Raw genomic sequence first — 14,426 nt, forward strand, 5'->3', positions numbered from 1 at the left:
ATTATGTTCATTCTTGGTTTTATAATGGTTTATGCCAACAATGAGTAGAGTAATTCTTTACTGATTTTGATGAATAAAGTTTTATTTTAAAGACGAAAGTTTAAGACAGTTTTCTTGGAAAAGCTTTATTTAAAAGAAAAAAAATCGTGTCAAAAAATGATGTTTCTATGAGAATAATTTAGGCATAAAAATAAAGCTTTCTCAAAAATTCCGAAAATGTTATGTCCTCGATTAAATCTTCATCTTTAAAATGAGACATTGTTAATCAAAATCGGTCAAGAATCACACTTAAAGTCACTGTTGGCATAAAAGCTATTTCCAATATTTTTCATGAAAAAAAGTTTTGTATAGTGGCGCCACTTGAATGTTGCGAGAAAAGGAAAGAAGCTCGTATCCCCACTACTGATTTTCATATAAACGCTGAGTTTATATGAAGTAGTGTTTTGTTTCAGTAAAATAAATGGTTAAGGTAGAATTTCCAACACTGTTTTCTTCTGTGATGTCCTCTATGGAGTAGTTCGTTTTACATTATTATTATTACTACTTTTACTATAATAATAATATATAATATCAAAATATAACGATAAGGAAAAGTAAAAGAAAAAACGCATATATATATATATAAACATTATATAAATCATATACGTATATATGATGGTGATGATTTATAAGAAAAGAAGAAAGTATATATTTAAAAGAACAAGATACAGTACAATTAATTTAGTCGCAAATTTCTTACAAAGATCTCTATCCTCTTTTTTGAGTGCATTCCATGTGTCATCTTTTGTAATAGTTTTCGCGCGAATTTTCAAGAAATCCTATCTTCGATAATTCTTAATCACGTGACCGTCCACCGACAGATATACCTAATACTGATTAGGTACGATGACAAATCGAAGCGATTCTTTTGTTTTCGTCCGTATAGTTTCTCCTTGTGTTTTTGCCTTATAATCGTATTATCAGTTCGTAGAACTCGTTTTTCTGTTTGTTTTGTTTTTTCTTACATTAGTTTTATTTTGGTTATTGATATATAATATTTTGGTTTTATTATTGATTTTCTTATTGATTTTGCGAAACTATTAACTTCTACGAAATTCTGTTAAGAAATCGATATGAAGAAAATGTGAGGATCCATCATCACGCAAATAGCTTTGTATAATCTTTCTAATTACAATATTTATATTCATTTTAATAATGTAAAGTGTATATGTAAAAGCAAAGTATAATTAATATTTAAATTAATAATCGTACAATTGTTTAAACATTATAAAGTTAATAACTCTCATTCATTTAATATTAAATAATTTAATTTTACTTGCGCGCCATCTTAGATCAAAATTTTCAAGTTTAAATCGTAAGTTTGAATAATTAATATTTTTCAATAGTATACGAATTTTATTTTCGTCGTTACTGTTTAGTGATGTAAACAATAACGAAGAAAGAAGGGTTTAACGACTTTGATAGCTGACAAAGAGTTTACCATTAAACTTCAAGCAGTGAACATTGCATCTCTCTTATTTCGTACTAGCAGATTAGAATACACAATTCATTCGATTAATCAACATTCATTTAAAATATAAGTAACACAATAATACATATTACTAATATTAATAACTAAATTATGATACTTTAGATGAATCAAGTCTATATAATAGTTTAAACAAAATCTTTTTTATTTATTATCGAAATTTTTCTTTCTATTTTCAATCTTTTTTTCCATGCGTGAAAATTAAAAAATTATGAAGTAGAAGCAGTGTTTGTTCGTTCGCGTTTCGCGATTTAAATAATAAGTGTTCTTGCATGGACTGTGTACAATGCAGTCGTTAGAGTCAGTGTTTGTTCGCGAAGTTTTTTGCTTTTTTAACAGTCGCACAGATTGTATTTAAAAGATAGTTTTGCGAAATAAATTCAGTGACCGTTCGTTAATAAATATCGCGAATTAGAATCAGTGCATCACCGAAGAGGATTTCAACCAACTTCGATGTTGATGTACCTCATTTTCAACCAACTACATATCATCCACCCTCAATTTCGACCTAAATCGCGGACGAGTGTTTTAGAGCCATCGCAGAACTTCCTAAGTAGTAAGTGAATTTTTAAGTCTCTTCGATCATTCAATCATATTGAGGACGAAAGGTCCGAATCGGCATGAGTGATTGATTGTAATTAATTAGTAGAAGAGTCATTGCTTTTGAAAGAGAAAATTCAAGTAAGCATTGTTAAAAAACAAAGAGACAGAATTACAGTCCGTAAATCCTAGAATAAGTTAATCAATTTTTAGAATTTTCATTAATTAATATATTAATACCCGTTTCTTCTCCCATTTTTTTTTCGATTTTTCAGCGAATAGATATTTTCCGATTAAAGCACAGTAATCATTTTTTATGCAAAAATCTCAGATTTTCTCTTTTTTGGGTTCTATTACGTTAGAACTGTCAGTTTTTCGATTACGTTTGTAGTTTATATTTTGTCCATACTTTATCACTGAACTCACGTATACTATGAGAGAAAGATGGTATAGCCTTACGTACATTTATATATTTATGGTATATATGTATATATATGTAAGAATTACGTATCTAAGAATGGCATTAATGCTTGAACAATTGTATGACTTTGTGACGTAGTCCATCATTCGTATTAATTATTTTAATTGGTTGTCATATATAAATAAACAGATTTTGATTCATGTTTCTTTCACATCATAAAAATATATACATACCATACAGTAGAATATATACATAAAATGATAGAAATTTATAGATATTTTTAATCGCAATTAAGCCGGTAAAGAAGTAATTATATAATTTATTTTACACATAATTAAAAAACGATGCGGGTTGCAGTGTACTGTATAAAAACTGATACACTGATATAATACAAAACATAACCTATAAAACGTTTGAACTTTCTGGTTTTACAAGTGAAATGTTTTGTCCTATTAAATTTCTTAAACGAGGCCGATCGTTGACAACTGCCGTTAGATGTAAACGACGAGTTGTTATTACCGGGCTAGGACTTGTATGTCCTCTCGGAGTTGGTGTACAGAATGCTTGGAAGAATCTTCTTGAATCTAAGTCTGGAATAATTAAACTGTCTGATGTAGATTATGATAAATTACCTTGTAGAGTAGGTAAGAAATTTCTATATAGTTAAATGTATTGAACATTACAAATAATAATTATATATAATTAAAAATTAAAGTTTATATCTATTGTAGCTGCTGTAATACCTAAAGGAGATCAATCACATGAATTAGATATAAAATCATACTTCTCTAAAAGTGAATTAAGAACAATGTGTTCTGCTACAGCTTATGCACTGATATCTTCTGAAGAAGCTTTGTCTGATGCAAAATGGAAACCTGAAGAAGAAAATGATAGAAGAGATACAGGAGTAGCTGTTGGTATTGGAATGATTGATTTAGTAGATGTATGTGCAACATATGAAGCTTTGAAAAAGGGATACAGTAAAGTTAGTCCTTATTTTGTACCGCGAATTCTACCAAACATGGCGGCAGGTCATATTAGTATTAAATATGGATTTCGAGGACCTAATCATTGCGTATCAACTGCTTGTGCAACTGGAGCACATGCTATTGGTAGAATAAGCAATAACAATATTAAATTAATTAAAAATAGAGTATATGCTAATTAAAATAATATAAATAAAAATAATTTTATTGTTTAGGTGATGCATTTCGTTTTATACGTGGTGGTGAAACTAATGTTATGGTTTGTGGTGGAGCTGAAGCATGTATCAGTCCATTAGCTGTTGCAGCATTTTGTCGTCTTCGTGCACTCAGTACTTCCAGAAATGATTCTCCCTATGAAGCATCAAGACCATTTGACAGAGATAGAGATGGTTTTGTAATGGGAGAAGGGTCTGCTATATTAGTACTAGAAGAATTAAATCATGCTCTCAGTAGACAGGCTCCTATATATGCAGAAATTTTAGGATATGGACTCTCAGGAGATGCAGCACATATAACAGCACCCAGTGAAGATGGTACTGGTGCTTTGTTAGCAATGGATAGAGCAGTAAAAGATGCTGGTATAGAAACATCAGAAATTACATATATAAATGCACATGCTACTTCAACTCCATTGGGTGATAATATTGAATTAAAAGCTGTAGAATCTCTTATGGGAGAACATAGTAAAAATGTGTTTGTATCTAGTACAAAAGGAGCTCATGGACATTTATTAGGTGCGGCAGGAAACTTAGAAGCTGCCTTTACGATCTTGGCTATAAAAGATGCCGTGATACCACCTACATTAAATTTACATAATTTAGACATAGAGACAAGCTTAAATTTTGTACCTAATGTAAAGAAAAATTGGTCTGCCACTGGAAGAAGAGTAGCTCTAAAGAATGCTTTCGGTTTTGGCGGAATAAACGCGTGTCTCTGTTTTGCAGAATATATTGCTTAAAAACAGATCAAAAACATTAGGCATTCTACCACATTGAAAAAGCATAATATGCTGTACATGCTCGATATAATAAATGGACGATATTTTATACAGGAATAATAAAGTCATTGTAAATACCTTTGTACATTTGCTGTAAACAAGTTTAGAAAAAAAAAAATATTCGATAATGAATCTAATCTTAATTATCAACTATTATAGTAACTTACATATTTTAAATAATTTTATGCAACAATACACAATATACAAATTACATGATTTAGGATAGATTCCTTTTTATATAGAACTTATTACATTAAAATTACACAAAAAGAGATGTAAACTGGAATAATAAAATATATATTGGAATGCAACATTTATTTTATATTAAGTTTTCAATAATCTTTAATCATGATACTACTATTGTATTAGCGGGATTACGAGTGATCATGATCACATCGCAACAAAAACAATTTCCTTGAAATTTTAACACTTCAAGAAAATAAAATACTCTCCGAGTATATCATATCGTAATTAATAAGATGTATGCCCAATATCATAACACATTTTTTTTTGTGTACCAGATTTAAATTTGTCACGTATTATGACCAAGGCGTGTTGGTATAAAATGCCTGCATTGATTCCAGTTATACAAGCATATTGCATTACGTTCGTTTTAACTTTGAGCTATAAGTATAACACAAATAACTCTGTATGTCAATTAAACATTATTTAATTTAAAGATAACTGTGAATTCAATGCATAGGCTTGGTAATTTTTGATGATAATTATACCCTATCATAAACACATGTCTTTTATATAGCTGAATTTAGTTGTGTATAAAATAACTAAATTCAATATATATATATATATATATATATATATATATATATATATATATATATATATATATATAAATGATTTTTTTTGATAAATTATCTTATATAATATTTCTATAATGTATGATCCAATGATACTTTATTCACATTGGAAAATGATCCTCCAATGATAACAATTATTCAAAATACATCTATAATATTCACGATTCTACTGGCAGTAAATCAATGTAAAAAAACAAAAGAGAAAGATCATATCCTATTAAGTAACTGTACCTAGTAGGAATTTTTAATGAGGAATGATAAAAGGCTTATGATGGCTGCAGAGAATTGCAAAACGTTTTCTAAGCGTTTGTCGAAGTTCCTGACGTTTCTCAAGGACTTGACACATTCGAGATTTAAATTCCAAAACTTCCTCTGCAGGAATATAGCTCTCTTTTTCTTCGTCATCTGACAAGTAACAATCCTGTATACAAATAATGTTTATGAACAATCGCTTATGAATATCAATGATAATAAGTTTTTCTTTTTTTACACTGACCTCCAGCATTTGTGTGAGTGTTGGACCTCCACCTCTTTCTTTCAGCAAAGAAATACTAGAATTGGAATGAACAAGTTTATCGGATGTTCGTATATCATGACAATCACCTTCATGATTACAACAACCATCACTGCAAGCTACTTCAGAACCTTCTGGTGTACTAGGAAAAGATGGACTACTAATATTGTGTTCAGATGAATAACCACAATCCTGAGATGACTGTTCACTTGATGAACGACTTTTTCTATCAGCCATAGATAATTCAAAGCGTTTTTTCATTTCTATCCAAATCGTATATCTTTTGTTTGGTTCACCTATCCAAGCACCAACTAAATCTTTGGTCATAGGATCTTTACAATCATCGAGATTATGCCACTGTTCATCCTCAGTTTTATCAGAGAAATCCTATATTTAATGATTAATAAACAAATGTTGTAGAATTGCGTTCGTTTTAATTAGAAACAAACTAATAAGCTTTATAAAAGCATACATTACCTTACACGAATCGCAACTTTCAAATAATTCTTCTTCAGAAAAATGTTTTATCTCTGAATTGGTTTCTTCTATTTGACTTTGACTAATTTTTGTTTTCGATTCAGAAGTTGTTTTTTTGGAACTACTTTTTTGCGGGCTTGAAATTTTTTTAGTCGAATATGGTAATTGTGTTTGGCTTTGAGATTGTATTATACTAGGTATTTTCGCTTTTTTCAAGCAATCAGGGCATTTACATGTTGGTGGACCTTTATTTTTTGGATCTAAAACTTGTAACTGAAAAATAAATTTCTATAAAAATACAGGAGGGATATATATAATGTATACATAATTAAATACATATTGTTATGTTGCATATACCTTATGTCGATCGATATTTTGCGTTGTCGGTTTTACTTCCATACAAACACAACATGTTTCACTACTTCCACTTCTCCTTTCATTCGAACACTAAAAATTGATACGTAATTATATAATAAAATTAATAATATATAAAAAGAAGCAAATAATGATAATTATATAATGTCATACATGACATGAATTTTCTTTTTCTTCTGTTTCATAACGACGTTCCTTCTTCTTCTTTCGTTTTAATCTCAGTTTTTCTCGTCGTTGTTGTTTAGCTATCTCTTCCCTTGTTAATTCCTCATACAAAAGTTCTAATTGTGAAATTCCCTGTTTCACTTCGACTGCCATCTAAAAGAAAAATAAATTTGTGTCAAATAACAAATAATAATAAAAAAAGTAGGGAAAAAAAAACACACCTGAAAATTTCTGGATAATGCATCAACTGCAACTGCAGCTAATACTTTGTAAACTGTTTCTTCCTCTCTTAATCGCCGATGGACTTTATGTAAGCGTTCTGCGACACATATACCAAGACAAGTGAGTACCTCTTCTTGAGCAATTTCTAAGGTTTTTGCGTGTCTTTCTCTGAGATATAAATAAATCATTATTTGATATTAAATAATGAAATTTCTTATGTTATATTAAAAAGATATTATTAAAGTTATAGAATTATACCTTCCCATAAGTTCTGGTTGAGCACGACCTATAAGTGTACTGATATAATCTGTACTAGTTGGTAAATGAACATGACGATCTGGTATACATCGTTTAATACCGGAATATAAAGCAGCTACGTAACCCGTTTCTTTCGCAGGTTCATGTTCTGTTGTTAAAATAGATGATGCCAAGAGAACTTTTGTTCGACATTCGGCACAAAATCTAAAATATTAATCAATATTAAGATCGTATTTAATAAATATACCCGTTTACATGTACGTACCTGTGTTTACGTAAATAGGTATCTAATGTGGCATCTAGAGTATCAGTTTCAATCAAAGCAAGTTCCTGTCTACATGGTAATTCCATGCAATCCCAAACTTCTTTCCATGCACTTGGAGGAGGTCTCATGCGTTGTATTTCCAAAGAATGTAACACACACCTTCGTGATTTTTTATTTCTTGGTTGTTTCTCTACTAAATTATTCAATCTAGCACTGAAATATTTTAAAAAAGGTACTTGTTATATATATTTATGTACACGTATTACACGCACACACGCACACATATAATAACAATATTTATATTTTTAAAACAAAATGACTATATTACCTGTGTCCTTGTAACATAGTACAAAGTAATTGAGGTGATTCCAAAATATCATCACTTATTGATAATAAACCATCTGGAGTAATAATCAATGGATCTAGTGCAGGATGTCCTGATTTCATTAGATCATCGAATAATCTTTCAACACTACACAGAAATAGTATTGTAGATATAGATATTACATAATATTATATTATAGTAATTAAAGTTTCAATACATATGTTACCTTCTTCTACAACCAACGCATGGTACAGCTTGTCCTAAAATAGTTAGCATATCTTTACAGGTAACTTCGAAAGATGCTTTAATTTCTTCCTTTGTAAGCATATCCAATTTTCTAGTGAATTCATCCAGCTGTTTTCCACGGACAAGTGGACTAGTACAGATTGCTCCTAAGCCATTTACATCCATGATCATCTATTGGAATGAATAATTTTATGTTGATACAAATTTAGATCATAAAATTACAAAGAGGAAATATTTTTATAATTATACGATTATAGATATATAATTGTATCTATTAAAAAGAAATTATACCAAAAAAATTTTAACAAATTTCATTTGGAATAAGACATAATTATCTCATATAATTTTGCTAAATAAATTATTAACGCACTAGATATTCTTAAAATAATTAACATTTAAATCAATTTCATTACATATAACATGAAATACATTAACAATAGGTTTATTATATTTTTTTGATCATTATCTTTTTCTTTTTTAATGAAATTCATGCTTTTCTTTTACTTTTGACTTGTTAAATTTTTGAAGTGATGAAAAGAATAGTAATCTAATAATCTATAGTTATCAAATATATATAACTTCTCCTTCATTACATATATGCATCATTTTTAAAAATGTAAAACAAAAGCAAATCAAGCAAATTCGAATTAACATAAATGCGTAATATCATTTGGAGTAGAATTCATACAATTAGAAAGTCTGAAATAGTAGTAAAACATCTGATAAATTAATATAACAATATAAAAGTAAAACAAATTGTATGTTAAAAGTTGTATAAGACACTTAATCATTTGTATATCGAATATGCACTCCTCGGCTAATGTTTAGGTTAAGTCACACGTATAGAATCGTCAATGCCATTACGTAAGTTTCCTAAGGATTTCTATTTTCAGAATTTCATAATCGAAGCTGTAAAGAAATAAATGTTAAAGTAAAATATTCTCACCGTTAGATTTTCATCAACGATCAACGGCATTTGTCTTCGCGTCAGATCGACCGGGTCATCGTCCCGCCAAACATTCACCAATTTTGCCATTATCTCTTTAGATTGTATTTTTTTATTCTTAATTATCCTTAATTGTTGAAGTCGATACTCTTTGTCTATGTACGGTTATACGAGACTTCAAAACCAAGATAATTTTACAACACGTTGAATACGAAAACAAGTAGAAGATGTCACACGTCTGCCATTTGCAACGAATAGTCTTTCACTTCCGTCCTGCGTGCATTGTCCCGTTTGCTTCTCTATACGCGTCATTCTAGAGTTCCTCCGATCATATCGTGCCACAACGTAATTTCCACAACTTTTTTGATATTTACATTTATCCATAGTTTTTATATACATATATACATATTTATATATGTATTTATCAAGTATCTATTTATGAAATTTTTTTTACTCTTCCTTAACGATAAATTTATACATTTATTTTCTATATTTCCTCTTTTTTATCCGATATTACATAATTGTATATTTGATTAACGGAAAGACTTATTTAAATTTTTAGATCCTATTCACATTTTATTTCATTTTAACGATTTTATAATGGCGCGAGTTATGTAATGAACGTGAGATGGTAGATCTATGTGGAATTGATAACTGTTTCTCTTACTAATAATTTATATCAAAAACATTACATCATTTATAATTACGATATTTGGTTCATAAAATTAAAGAAATATTATATTAGAGTATAAGATAATTTAGAAAATATTCGATGATATATATTATATTACATTACCATGATAAGATTATTTGAGGAATGTTATATTATATTGTTTGTTGATTTGATTTTCCCGCCATTCAATTGAGTGTCATCTGATTAGTGCGTTTGAAAATATATTCGAATTTACTGTTCTTAATGGCCTTTGTATTTCAAGGCTATTATTTATACCAATTTTAAACTTTATTCTCAAGAGCTTCACTGTTGAGAAATGCTATTTAATAACTAATTGATGAAAAATATACTAATTAATGTTAAACCTAACAGTTTCTCTATTTGTTACTTTTTCTTTTTATTGTGATGATAGATTTGAATTTTTAATAGTATTCGAATATGGCATTTAATTATTGAGGCTGTTCATTAACCTTGGTTTTATAATGGTTTACGTCAACAATAAATACAGGTATAGTTTTTAAATAATTTTGATGAACAAGTTTTCATTTTAAAGATGAAAGTTTAAGCGAAAACACGATTTTTTTGAACTTTTGAAAAAGCTTTATTTTCTTTATAAAAACATGATGTTTTTACGAGAATAATTTTTCTTGCTTTTATATGTATTATTATTCGTCCTGTATACAAAAATTGTTGTCACACATTAACTGAATTGTCAGGTTATGTTTGAGAGGGCTATAACCTACACAGTTTATACATCGATATAATAGACGATAGTGGGGCTATGTTTTCTTGTTGCGCTTGTAGTTCATATTTTGTCCATAGTTGTCGTTGAAGTCGTATGGATTAAGAGGTAGTGAACAATCTTAACGATATGATTATTAATGATTTTATTTGAAATATATCATGAATCATTGAGTCGTTCGTCTTATGTTTAGAAAAAAATTAAAAAAGGATCGTGAAGGCCATGAAATCTAACGAGATAATACAAAGTTGCAATGGTGGACGTTTTAGTTTAGAAGAGATGAAGACGGGCCAAGCTGAATCTGGGAGATGTGGGATCAGCTGCCGGAGCTGATATTAATACAAATATTTAGTCATCTCGATCGTGGGGATCGTGCCAGTGTTTCTCAAGTTTGTCGATCATGGAATTTAGCGCTCTCTTCGCCTGTTCTATGGCGTTCGGTCACAGTCCTCATTGATCGTGATCTTAGAGGGAATTTTCCTTTGGCGGGAGAATTGGCTGTACGTACGATGATTCTACATTTCTATTTTCTTTATATGTAAAAATTTATTAATCATTTCAAATGAAACTTATATGTATAGTGTTCTTTTTTATCGACATTTAACTTTACCGACAATTTTTTCTTTATTTACCGACCGGTAACGTCGATCAAAAGCGGCATATTTGAAATAATTATTGCAACTTCTTTTCGATTTTATAGGTTAAATATGGACAACACATGAGAAGTTTAGAACTTGCCTGGTCAAGATCATATATTTTACCACGAGAAACACGAGCTGCTCGTAACATTCAGGCAGAAGCAGGCGCAGACTTTCTTGCGGTTGTACGAGCCAAGAATGTACAATTAAAAGAACTTATATTAACTAATTGGGTTTTCAGTTATAAATGGGGAGATAGAGGCAAACTTTTATATGCTTTAGCAAATTTTCTGGGGTAATTTAATAGAGTTTCTGTAATATTTTTAATTGATTGAAATTAAGAAAAGAGTATCTTTCTTTAGGTGCCAGTATAATCTTGAAACTTTGAGTTTACTAAATGCTAATTTTGGTGTAAGCGATGTTTTGCGTCTGTTAGGAACTGCTGCAAGAGGATGCAGTGAGAAATTAGCATCTTTGGATCTTCGTGGTGCATTTAGACAATGGCAAACTCCTCATAGTAATCCTAGGTATTAAAATGCATATCTATAAAATATATCTGCATACTTATACATAGAATTATTATGTTTTACTTTTATATTTTAGATATTTACGACTATTAGGTCGTCTTCATGCATTAACTGTATTGAAATTGGATTATCCAGCAATATCAGATCATACTTTGAATGCTTTGGCCAATGGAGCTCCAAAAGTTCTTAAAACTTTGCACATATCCATCCGTGATTCTGATTCTCGACAACATACCGTTACTGATAGTTCTTGGAATAATCTAGCACGTGCCTGTCCAAACTTAACAGTTGCTTATACAATAGGTATATTTTATAAGATAAAACGAATGTTTTTATATGTATTTATCTTTTAGTTATTACTTCTAGATAACATGCATCTATTATTTAATGTTTATATATGTATATGGTATTTAGTTTTTCAAGATTGATTTTCAGTAAATATTTCACATTATGAGGACATGTGCTACCTGTTGCTTCCTAGTGTTCCACTTGCTAAGTTTCAATTATTCAGTGGATATGTTTGGGACCAAAGTAGATCTCGTAATTTTCGAGGCACCGTTGGATTGCTCATTTCTCACTATACAAACACCTTAGGTATCGCATTATGAAAGTAATTAAATAATTAAATTAAAAAAAAAAATTAAATTGCTTCTTTTCAGCTGAAGTAATGTTGCAACTTAAGAACAATCGAGAGTTATTAGATGATCTACTTGTTTCTATGCTCGTTCAGTGTAAAAATTTAACTAGATTGCAATATGATGGAATTATGAGGAGTCTTGATACTTTACGTGATATTTGTCATTTACAAGTGGAACGCAAAACCTGTAAATACAATCTTTGTCATTGATTTACGTAAAGTTATCAACTAAGACGTTATTTTATTACAGACTTTCGTACGATTCACATAAAGCCACGTATCGTTAATCTCAGGAATCGTGCGATATTGGACGATGTAAACTATCAATACGTTCATAAAATGCTCGAGCAAGAAGTTGACTTTCGTATAGAAGATCCAGCTTCTTTTTTTGTGTATTATTAATCACACGTCGAGTGTTGTCTCTGTAACGATCCCCGATCTATTTATCCACATCTCTCTCGATTTCTAACGTCAGAAAATAAAGTACAGCCAAATATCATCTCAATTTAGGTAATTTGATAATTCTTTATTTTTATAAATATTCGTTTATTGTGCATGTATCTAATTTTTTTACGTTACTTATCTTATTTTAATGATAAAGAGGGTTGCCTAAAAAAGAGTTTAATACAATTTATATAAAGATCATTTTTATATTCAATATAAAATTTATATAATTCTTCTTTTTTTTTTGTTTAAATTTATACAAATTTATGAAGAAATTGCACCTTGCTTACCTTTTTGGTGTTATTGTTTTACCTTTGAGTATGATCAATATTTTAGTTTAATTAGTACAAACCAATACATACATACATATATACATATACATACATACATACATACATATATATATATTTTTATATTTATATTTCCATTGCATACAAAACATGAAAAAATTTTATATTAATGGACGTTGTTCGATCGTTCGATTCCACCTGGGAAGAACTTTTATATTATCATATCAAAATTAATCTTACAAGTGTAAATGTAGATATAAAAATCGATAGACATGGAAGTGTAAGTCGAAGAGTCCGATTTTCTTATATCACAACAAGAGTATAATTTTTTATCGACACGATTTCATATGAGTATTCAAAACCGTTCTAGTAACAAAACCTTTACCACATTGAGAACACACGTAGGGCCTCTCACCCGTGTGATATCTTTTATGAACGACAAGTGTGGATCTTTGTGTAAATGCTTTGCCACACTGATCACACGAATATTTTCTTTCTCCCGTGTGTGTGACATTGTGAGTCCTTAAAAGAGTTTCACAAGCGAAACACTTGCCGCAAATTTCACAAGTGTATGGTTTCTCACCTGTGTGCGATCTGTTATGAATTTCGAGACCTTTTGCTGTTTTTAATTCCTTGCCGCACAGAGCACAAAGATATCGACGTCTCTCGTAATTCGACGAATCACCGTGGGCTTTCACTTTGTGCTGTTTTAATACAGATTTGTATTTGTAAATTTTTCCACAAATATCACATTTGTGTTCCGAACTTTGACGCTCCGATTGTAAGAGTTTGTCGTCCGTCATCACATTGCTAGGATCATAATGGTACAAACGATTGTGTTCTTTTAAACTGGAAGAACGATAACAATAAACGATAAAAATTGGTACTTGCTCTCGAATTTAAAAGAATTAACAGATACGTGTTAAACATTTTTTATCAAAGAAATAAATTTGATACCTGTAAACGTCGTTAAATGTTCCACCGCATGCGTTACACTGATGATACTCCATAAAATTGTGCATAGTCGTATGAGCGGTGAGTGCAACTTTCTCGGTAAATATTTCGCTACATATCTCACAGGTAAACTTATCTTCTCGATGATGACGCTTTTTATGTCTTTCCACGTCGCTCGTATCAACCCCCATAAAGGTACATTGCGTACATGGCACGGTTTTTGGCGTGTGACATTTTTTTACATGAGCATTTAGCATGAATTGTTGAGGATAGTTTTTCCCACAGATCATACATTTGAATGGCCGATGAATCCCATGAACGATCCTTAGATGAGCTACCAATCTTGTTACGAAGTGGAATTTTTGTTCGCAGAACTCGCAGGCTTTCTCGTTCGTCTCGTATCTGTAAAAATGCGACATTAGCTATTTAGACGATGGG

At 30.1% G+C, this 14,426-nt stretch overlaps 4 protein-coding genes across 5 annotated transcripts; 2 read left to right on the forward strand and 2 right to left on the reverse strand.

Moving 5' to 3' along the window:
- Positions 1–655: 655 nt before the first annotated feature.
- On the forward strand, positions 656–4,778 carry LOC127063081 (3-oxoacyl-[acyl-carrier-protein] synthase, mitochondrial). 2 transcript variants are annotated; one of them, XM_050992384.1, is made up of 3 exons: positions 656–3,133; positions 3,221–3,601; positions 3,691–4,778. In XM_050992384.1, the coding sequence occupies exons 1-3, from the start codon at positions 2,929–2,931 to the stop codon at positions 4,431–4,433; spliced, it is 1,329 nt and encodes a 442-aa protein (XP_050848341.1). In that variant the 5' UTR covers positions 656–2,928; the 3' UTR covers positions 4,434–4,778. The 2 variants fall into 2 exon arrangements, with proteins under 2 accessions (XP_050848341.1, XP_050848342.1); XM_050992385.1 differs by having other exon boundaries at positions 2,992–3,133; positions 3,205–3,601.
- LOC127063074 (gametogenetin-binding protein 2-like) lies at positions 4,773–9,498 on the reverse strand. Its single transcript, XM_050992371.1, has 11 exons — positions 9,084–9,498; positions 8,118–8,308; positions 7,895–8,038; positions 7,567–7,779; positions 7,302–7,505; positions 7,043–7,211; positions 6,810–6,974; positions 6,639–6,728; positions 6,282–6,554; positions 5,787–6,191; positions 4,773–5,711 (listed from the first exon to the last, which is right to left on the reverse strand). The coding sequence occupies exons 1-11, from the start codon at positions 9,171–9,173 to the stop codon at positions 5,535–5,537; spliced, it is 2,121 nt and encodes a 706-aa protein (XP_050848328.1). The 5' UTR covers positions 9,174–9,498; the 3' UTR covers positions 4,773–5,534.
- A 1,139-nt stretch (positions 9,499–10,637) lies between these two features.
- On the forward strand, positions 10,638–12,805 carry LOC127063084 (F-box only protein 39-like). Its single transcript, XM_050992389.1, has 7 exons — positions 10,638–10,998; positions 11,199–11,431; positions 11,499–11,663; positions 11,740–11,966; positions 12,099–12,257; positions 12,323–12,487; positions 12,551–12,805. Exons 1-7 carry the CDS (start codon positions 10,807–10,809, stop codon positions 12,700–12,702), a joined length of 1,293 nt encoding a protein of 430 aa, XP_050848346.1. The 5' UTR covers positions 10,638–10,806; the 3' UTR covers positions 12,703–12,805.
- A 558-nt stretch (positions 12,806–13,363) lies between these two features.
- Positions 13,364–14,407, reverse strand: LOC127063210 (gastrula zinc finger protein XlCGF62.1-like). The gene is made up of 2 exons (XM_050992637.1): positions 13,992–14,407; positions 13,364–13,883 (listed from the first exon to the last, which is right to left on the reverse strand). Exons 1-2 carry the CDS (start codon positions 14,405–14,407, stop codon positions 13,364–13,366), a joined length of 936 nt encoding a protein of 311 aa, XP_050848594.1.
- Between the last annotated feature and the right edge of the window lie 19 nt (positions 14,408–14,426).

The sequence above is a fragment of the Vespula vulgaris genome, chromosome 4 (genome assembly GCF_905475345.1).
Source record: "Vespula vulgaris chromosome 4, iyVesVulg1.1, whole genome shotgun sequence".
NCBI lineage: Eukaryota > Metazoa > Arthropoda > Insecta > Hymenoptera > Vespidae > Vespula > Vespula vulgaris.

Bases quoted from the DNA above. Each gene is read 5' to 3' on its own strand.
- LOC127063081 (XM_050992384.1), top strand. From the start codon at position 2,929: ATGTTTTGTCCTATTAAATTTCTTAAACGAGGCCGATCGTTGACAACT. The intron at 3,134-3,220 runs GTAAGAAATTTC...TATCTATTGTAG, and splicing joins TAAATTACCTTGTAGAGTAG to CTGCTGTAATACCTAAAGGA. The intron at 3,602-3,690 runs GTAGAATAAGCA...TTTATTGTTTAG, and splicing joins AACTGGAGCACATGCTATTG to GTGATGCATTTCGTTTTATA.
- LOC127063074 (XM_050992371.1), bottom strand. From the start codon at position 9,173: ATGGCAAAATTGGTGAATGTTTGGCGGGACGATGACCCGGTCGATCTG. The intron at 8,039-8,117 runs GTAACATATGTA...ATTTCTGTGTAG, and splicing joins TGCGTTGGTTGTAGAAGAAG to TGTTGAAAGATTATTCGATG. The intron at 5,712-5,786 runs GTCAGTGTAAAA...ATTTGTATACAG, and splicing joins CACTCACACAAATGCTGGAG to GATTGTTACTTGTCAGATGA.
- LOC127063084 (XM_050992389.1), top strand. From the start codon at position 10,807: ATGTGGGATCAGCTGCCGGAGCTGATATTAATACAAATATTTAGTCAT. The intron at 12,258-12,322 runs GTATCGCATTAT...GCTTCTTTTCAG, and splicing joins TCACTATACAAACACCTTAG to CTGAAGTAATGTTGCAACTT. The intron at 12,488-12,550 runs GTAAATACAATC...ATTTTATTACAG, and splicing joins ACAAGTGGAACGCAAAACCT to ACTTTCGTACGATTCACATA.
- LOC127063210 (XM_050992637.1), bottom strand. From the start codon at position 14,407: ATGTCGCATTTTTACAGATACGAGACGAACGAGAAAGCCTGCGAGTTC. The intron at 13,884-13,991 runs GTATCAAATTTA...TCGTTCTTCCAG, and splicing joins ACATTTAACGACGTTTACAG to TTTAAAAGAACACAATCGTT.